This window comes from Anabrus simplex, chromosome 14 (genome assembly GCF_040414725.1).
Source record: "Anabrus simplex isolate iqAnaSimp1 chromosome 14, ASM4041472v1, whole genome shotgun sequence".
NCBI lineage: Eukaryota > Metazoa > Arthropoda > Insecta > Orthoptera > Tettigoniidae > Anabrus > Anabrus simplex.
Window position 1 is genome coordinate 62575796 of NC_090278.1, and position 8504 is coordinate 62584299.

At 39.2% G+C, this 8504-nt stretch overlaps 1 protein-coding gene across 1 annotated transcript in view; it reads left to right on the top strand.

The window, feature by feature from the left end:
* Positions 1 to 6014, top strand: part of LOC136885739 (uncharacterized) — a 185529-nt gene extending 179515 nt beyond the window's left edge. The window contains exon 3 of the mRNA XM_067158476.2: positions 548 to 6014. Coding sequence (XP_067014577.2) covers positions 548 to 1966 — 1419 coding nt within the window. The 3' untranslated portion in view covers positions 1967 to 6014. The remainder of the gene's footprint in view (positions 1 to 547) is intronic.
* The last annotated feature ends 2490 nt before the right edge of the window (positions 6015 to 8504 follow it).

An 8504-nucleotide genomic window follows, 5' to 3' on the forward strand; every position in this document is an offset into this window, starting at 1 on the left:
AGATGTACTACTATTCTGAAAGACATCGGTGTCTCTCCCTAAACCGGGGTAGTACTGTATAACGAGGTGTGTTATATTACATTGAAACGACAATGTTGCAAACTTTTTGCTGGCAAGACTTGGAAGTAAGGTGACGAGCTACTCGACTAAGGGCATGGTTTCGGGCTGCTCCTCCGTATCTTGCTGACTTTGGCAGTCTCCACGCGGCCAGGGCAAGGTGTCTCTTCATGCGATCCGAAACTAGAAGTTATATTACTCTCGCTACATTACAAAAGAGCGGGGTATATGAACCTGCTACTAGGCGAATTAGTTTTGAAGCTACCGTGTACATTACCGTATTTCCCTCAGTTAACAGTTTGATTAAATTTTCGAGTTAGAATTTTGGTTCTCCTCATGTTAATTATCCATGTTCCCTTAATCACGCCCTGTGATAGATGGCATTAGTGTCCACTGGGAGGGTTTCTGTCCTGGGTGTCTTCTATTTTGTTGTTGTGTTAGATTCGGTGATAACTATTGGCTGTACTGATGTCTCCTCTCTTTGTTCCAGGTGTACCGTCATGAGGGTCGCAAACTGAAGCAGGAGCTGCGCTGCCATGCAGTGTTATGTCCCAAGGAGGCCGTGGCGAGACGCATGGCGTCGCAGCTGCGGGCCAAGTTGGCGCAGGCGCTGTCGGAATTCAAGAGGGATAAAGTGTGCCGGCAGAATGCGCGTCTCTCCCTGGCGAACTCTGTCTACGACAACCCATCTCTCCCTCGGCGGAAGATCCTCCTATCTACCGGCTCTCACAACTACCGGCCGCCCCTAGAACGATCGAAGTCTGCCCCCAAACTCATGGTCATTGAAGAGAGCGTTGAAGAGGAGGTGGAGGAGGAACCACAGCCAGAAACTCATTCCAGGAGGTTCCCATCATCTCGCATTCTGCATCGACTATCGTCTACCATCGTTGATGACTTGCCGGAGGAAGACGAAGAAGAAGAGGCGGAAGAGGAAGATGAGATAGAGGAACCTGAAGGGGAAGAAGAAAGGGAAGAGGAGGACGCTGACGAAGAGCAAGCGGAGGAGAGAGATCAAAGAGGATACGAAGAAGTTTTGAGGTTACGTGGTAATACGGGAGAATCGTCTGAAAAAGACCAAACAGTGGATATTCTGCACAGATTTTCAGAGAAAGACAGTGAGAAAAGTTATCGTGAAATCGTGTCTATAATTGATGAACACCGTGAGAGCATGAACGACGAACACAAAGTTGCTCTAGGGGAGCGCAACAGTTGCTGTAGATCCGACAGGATTCAGCAACAGAAGGGCGTGTCCTGGAATTTTGACAAGCCTTGCTGTAAGAGTTTTCATACCGAGAGACTTTTAATTATTGGCAATAAGGTTAGAGATTCGGTGTCAGACGATGACGACCAAGTATTTTTAGAACGTGAATCTGAGAGTGATGAAGGTACAAATAGTTTGCAAAGTATCTCGAGCAGTGGAAGTTCGGATACATCTTCAACAATAACCTCTGGTCAGACCCTCATTTCGGAAGAGGACTACGGTTCTCTGCGCGACAGTAGCAAGGACAAAATCAGTAGGTTGATAAAGAGGTTTGAAGGCAGTATTTCAGAATCCAAAGACTATGCTTCGTTACCGTACATCTACTCTGAGGAGTGTGGTGAAGTGGATTGGAGGCCTGGGGCTGCTGGCACGGTCCCTACGCGCAGAGTAGATCTGGATGGTCTGTCGGTCACGTTACGACGTTCCGCGACTTTCCCACCCCCCACAGTGCTGACGGTCGAAACGCTAGAGCTGGATTCTCTGTCCGAAGAAGACGACGTGGTGGAGGAGAGCACGGAGGCTGGTGACGAGGACAATGTTAGTGATGAGAGTGGCTACGCCGAGCTGATCGATCTCACGAGCGCGAAGGACGAGTGTCTGAAGGCGCCGCACTCGGCCGTGCCCACCACAAGGTGCGTACAGGTGTGACACAGTGAGAACGTGGCTGGATGTCACGTTGAACAGACCAGCACGGGGGGAGCTGCTACTGCTTCTATCGCCACTGTACGTGCGACCAATCCTCGTTATGGGCACTTCGATAAATATAGCTTTCATGTGTACTACGTATGAGTTACTAAAATTTCCATGGCCTCAACCGCACGACTGCCTTCATATTCTCTTCTCCATGGATTATCAGTTTATAGGTGCACCTCTGTAACATTTTTCACTTGACAGCTACGCGCTATGTTGACAATTCTGCACTATAAAGATCTTCGACTTTATCGCAGTGACTACTTTACACTACCACTTAGATAAGTGCGTGCAATGAATGTAGACATGATAATAATGAGTTCTCGGATTTTTAGGTGCCAGTTAATTTTACCTATTGATGCAAACGATTACTCTTTAAACGACTTACATTGTACAAGATTTCACAGCTACATCGCCATATTGGTGACCTTAATAAAACGCGTAAATACTAACAGTCCGTGAATAAAACATAATTCCCATATACTGCGCAAACGCAGGAATTGAAATTTTACACATTCTAATTTGTTCGTAAAATGAACGCTTAGCGATCTTGGCTTCATTTTTTTCGCTATCGGTAGTGTTGCAAACTTAAATTGAGAAATGTTACAGTGGTGCCCATATAAAAGATAGCTCATTTGTCGATCCTCGGTGTATGGGAGAGACAAACTTAAGCCAGTAATGAATGGTGGATGTATATGAACTAGTGCGTATAGCTGCAGACTTTTTAAAGGAAGTATGATTCACACAAAGCTTTTCTTAATATTGCTGCCTTTGTGTTTGATAAGAATTTGTTTCAATCAAATAGCAAAGTGTCTCAACCTACAAACTTTATTTCTCAGAATTTTGTATATATTTTGATTTTACACTGACCTTAAATAATTCACCACCTGGCAATATTTCTCATTTTATCTGTCTTTATTAGTCATTTACAGGCAAATTGATTTTGTAACTGTTTATTTGATATCAAAACTCAGTGAAATATTGACCAGACTACAGACTTTACTTTATTTATATTGAAAAATCCAAAGTAAAAACTGAATTTCGTCCTTTTGGGAGATAAGAGTTGCACCATTTCTCCCTAAAGGATAAAAAAACTCTACTTGGATCCCATCAAATGCATACGTCAAACAAGGATCAATAAATATGTATTTTATTTAAATCTAAAACATACAAGGTGAAAGTTGTCGGAATGTTCAGTATTTTCGTACTAAAACCTATTTAAGTGAAATTCATTGTTAACACTGTATTTCATCTTCGACTTTGATGTGCAACATTATTGTTTTCTTTTTTTAAATAGAAAAGTCAGGTGTTACTTTAGAGAAGAAGTGTCTGTCTCGAAACAGACCTATATATCGTTGTATATTTCAACTTTTAAATCGCCACACAAACTCTCAATGTTTGTATATGCCGTTTTGCAGCTTGAGGTACTAGTCCATATAAATCCACCATGTAGCAATTAATTTGAAGCGTCTGCCATGAAACAAAACAAGAGTTTTTTGGTATTGAATCACTATTTATTATTTGCATGCTTTCATTTTTACTTGTTCTGAGGCACTATATATTTACTTCAAATTATTTTTCCTTTGGCCTAATAATAGAAGTGTTTCTCCCTGTTAAAGGTAGAAAAAATGAAGACCTGGCTGTAAGAAGGTTAGCAGATGTATTTTGTGTCAATCAGAAATTTGTTACTAAATATTGCATTGTTGTTATTATTATTACGGGAAGGAGTACATGTGAATACAGTCCTTGAATACATTACTAAGTAACATTTCTACCATTATGAAGAAATTAAGTGTTTCCTATTATGTTCTTCACTTCAAGTTATTGCCAAGTTTGTATAAGTCATAAATTTGTGATAAAATAAAATTCTTGCCTATGATCGAGATGACGTCCTATACGTTTTCGGGAAATATAAGTTGTTGGCTGAGTAGTAATTTATAAAGTCATAGTTCTTCAATTATTTGCTACGAAACGTTGACAAATTCAGCCAAGATCTTGTCCTATTGAATGTGTCTATCTTTAACTCTTAAACTCAGAGATATAAGGACAGCATAGTATTCTTTTTCTATTTTGTAAATGTGGTGCTGTACTTAAATATCTTATCATTATTTTTAAAGTGTATGTGAAAGAATAAACAAAAGCGTATTTTTGAAGTTGTCTCTCTCTTATTTTAGACCGTGGTCACTACTTACGGTTCTTGCAAATTTAGTGAATGCCTACATGCGACCTGACTTGTAAATGAAATCAAGTGCTGCCTAGCGTTTTTTTTCCAAATCTGTCCTTTAGCGATTTTTCTCAGCAACACTGGGCCTAACTTCAGTTATTTCACGTGATTTGGAATCTAATACAGTTGACCAAAAAGGCAATGCATTATATCTCACTTCGCATTTATCAATTTTCTCGCCAGCCAACAATTGATGAGGCATTTAAATTTAGTCCACGCCCATTGTTGCTTAGTGTATCTTCTGGAATACGTTGTTATTGATGATGTTGATGATGATGATGATGATGATGATGATGATGATTGTATCCGCAGAGTGCCTTTTACATGCTGAGGCTCGCTTATTTGAGATCTTCAAATACCACTGGGCTTGTTTCGGCGTGGGTTAAGCTGTTGGCTTGTTGTTCTGGGAGAACGACGTAATAGCTCACTGACATCGTTGTTAGGGTGATCAGCAAGGTGTCCACGGGTCGAATCCTAGGCAAGGGACACATACAATTTTCGTAATGAAAATCACGTCGCTCTCGATCAGATTCTCTGTAAAGCCATCTCAGAATGAATTCGAAGTCAGTTTAAAAAATGAGGTAATCTATAAATATAATAAGATTTGGAGAAGAACCGATGACGGGAGCAGTTTTGGCACAACTAGACGGAAGCAATGCTTAACTCAGGTCTGTTCCAATGACACATTTGGCGTGCTGTTAAATTTCTGAGCTCGGAAGAATCTTGCCTCTGTATGCAACCATAGTCTACATTCTGTTTGATTTATTTGAATTCTAAGAACTCCATTTACGTGACCTGCAATATTTCAGTCGAGAACGGGGCATATGCTTGTAGTAGAAAAAAAAGTCACTAAAAGACCTTGTGATCCTTCCCGTCCTATCTTAAAACTTAACCACGCTCTGCATTAGATCAAGGTTTATTATGCAAATACAAAAATCTTCTTATTGTGAGGTCTTCAGATATATTTTAGGAACTCGCAAATCAAATGGAATGTTTTCTTATCCCGCATTGTGAACAAAACTGTCTAGTTAAATATATCTGGTTTGTGTTAATATATTTCTCATATTATGCTCATACATAAATCACAAAAATGGTTTTGTACATGCAAGTATTTGGAAGCGAACAGCCTGTAATGCAGAACGATCAATATTTCAAATTATTATTATTATTGTATATAATATGTGAGGATTATTAAATGTCATTGTATTAATAGTATACTTACAACAATATTGATTGTGGGGAATAGAAGAGTGCTATTCATGTGTAAAGGGTAGATTTGTATGAAAGTAATGTATTTTGAAACAACTCGATACCTGCAAATCGCTTGAGAGACTCGCCCAACAAAGTGATTATTTGGACTGTATTTCTCTGTTCATCTATAATCTATACGTTAGTACTTTGTGTACAAACACATAGAACGAGATATGCCTTGATGCAAGATCCACAGTTAAATGGTTTTATGAATTAAGGTGTTTCAAATGAACTTACATTTAAGAAAATATTCAAATACCTCAGAAACTCTGAGGAAATGACGTTAAATTGTCTTAATTAATTGTCGAAATTAATTTCTGTAAAGTAAATGGACTATTAATATATCTTACGAATAAAAGTTACACTTTCCAGGTTTTGTACAACATTCGAATTGAATCAAAACAGGTACTTTAGTATTTCCTTACAGTTGTAGCTCGGAGTTGTTCTTTGACGTCCTATGGCTCTGTGTACTCTTGAGAAAGTTAATTAAAACTGTCCAAAGTGAATCACCATCAAGAGAGTCATATGCCCTCACTCCATATGAGCACTGCGGAGAAGGTTTGGGATTTAATCCAGGCTTTTGGCACGCAATTTAGTGATTGGAAATTCTTTAACACCACCTCCCCTACCCTGCCGGCCAACATTCTGATGGTAAGAATAATTTCCACGAATGTGAGTCGAACCGGCTAATCATGGTGTCAGACCGTACATACTTCATGCGTTAACAACCATAGTCACCAGGTGTGCTACTATATTTCATGCTTATCGATAGTGATATACTCCACAATGAAAAAATTCATTAATTTCACTGAAAGACAGTATTTTTCAGTGAACAGTTCAGGTATGATGTTATCACTGCATTGTTCTTGTAATAGGGTTGCCATAAGGTCCAGGATGAAATTCGGGACACAAAGATAAGTTCCAAACATAGCCGCCGACTCCACGGGAAAACTTGCCCCCATGTATTATTAATTATTAATACAACTTCCCCCATGAGGAGGCTGCCACAAGGACAAAGTATGTCGACTACACAGCCTTCTAAATTACTGGTGAGTTTGCTGGTGTGCCAGATAGTGGTACGAGGACGCAATCTTGCTTTTTGCTCGTGTAAAAATATTTGATATATTCATCCTAGCCCCAGTGCTCAAGACCAAAATTTGGCATCTATGGTTCCAAGGAGTGTATTTGGGTAATTCCATGTAAACTGTCCCATCCATTACGAAAAGACACACTTGTTATATGATGTTAATATTAAAAATAAAATATAGAAATAATAAGAAACCATACCTTAAGTAAAATACCTACTTTACAGACCACTCCAAAATTATATAATATTCAATATTATTTGCATTTGAGAATTTCTTAAAAATTATTTGCTTGATTTTTAAAATTGAGGACATTTAGGGATTTTTTAAAATTTCAGTCAGGACGTCGGGACACATGTTCAAATTCAGGACACTCCCGCTCTTTCAGGACGTATGGCAACCCTACCCATAACTGGTACTAGTCTTTCATATATATGTGTGGAAGGTAGCTGAAGCCAGGATGTACGGCAGTTCGACATCATGCTGATAAACATAGCTGTGTACCTATGTCATCGTGGCGAATATGCGACAACGACTTCTCTGAGAGAAACGTATTTTTCTTTAAAAAGTATAAAAGTCGTGGTTATGGGAGGTTCATTGTATTTTTATTGTAAAAAAAGACAACACTCAACAGCTGGTACCACTTTCTCATTTTCTCAATATCGCTCTGAATGACAGACAGAATTACGGACTATATATTTGTATGGCTGGGGATCAGCCGATAATTTGTGTAACGTAATGCCACGAAATGTGTAACGGAAGTGTAACCATAGCAACCGCCCAGACAGTGTTGTAAGATTTGCATGGATGGTCAGACATTGTTACCTAGCAACCGTGCAGGTCACGTCTGAAATCAGCAACCGTTGATGGGTGGCCATGGCCGGAAGACATGTTTATGGTCATTTGATTTTCGCAAAGGGAAAAGTGGTTTCTTTTTTTTTTCCCTTGAAATTCGTCCATTTTGTTCGGTAAGAGAAAATTTACTTTGTGCACTCTGCGATTGGTTATAAATGGCTTCTCAAAATGTTGTTACCATAATATCCCCAAAAGGAAAACTGCCAATTTTTTTACCTTCTTGTAAGCAGATTTTTCTCATGGTGGTTGTGATGTTTGTTTCCAAGAGAAAGCACAGTTAGGCTACCACCATCTTATAACACAAGGGAGTAGAACAATTGAAGAGGCCCGACAATTCGAAGAATAAAGGGATCTTGAGATTAAAGGGAATGGCCATAATGGCCTTACAAACCGAATACCCGTGAGGTCCGAGGAAAGCAAATGGCCACGAAGGAAGCTAGAATTATTCCACGAGTGTCAACCATCAATCCAAACTCATCCACTCTGTTGTATGGAATGAAATGAACAAACCTTTCTTTTCACATAGCTTATCCCGTCTAATGCTGTTTACTGAATAATCGGCTTACAAAGCTATATTTTAAGTCATCAGTCCATTCTTACCGCCTAAACTTCTTTAAAAATCAACTGAACAACTCCTGGCTGTCCTAAGAAGTGCCCTATCATTCAATCTCTTCTTCTGGTTGTATTTAGCCAAATCTATCTCCTTTCACAAATTCAGTTCTGTATCTCTTCCTTCGTGTTTAGATCTGTCTACGTCACCTTAAGCGTCCTTCTATAACACCGCATTTCGAAAGCTTTTGTTCTCTTTTTGAGCTGGTTGTCGTCCATATTTCACTTCAATACGATATTAAACTCCAGATGAAAGTCTTCCAAAACATCTTTCTAATTCCTGTGTCAATGTTTTAAATGAACAGATTTCTTTTCTTAAGAAAGGCCTTCCTTGCTTGTGGCTAGTATTCATTTTATGTCCTCCTTACTTCTGCGATCATTCATTGTTCTACTACCCAAGTAACAGTATTCTTCTATTTCATTTAACACTTCATTTCTTAATCTAATATTCCCTGCATCACCAGACTTCGTT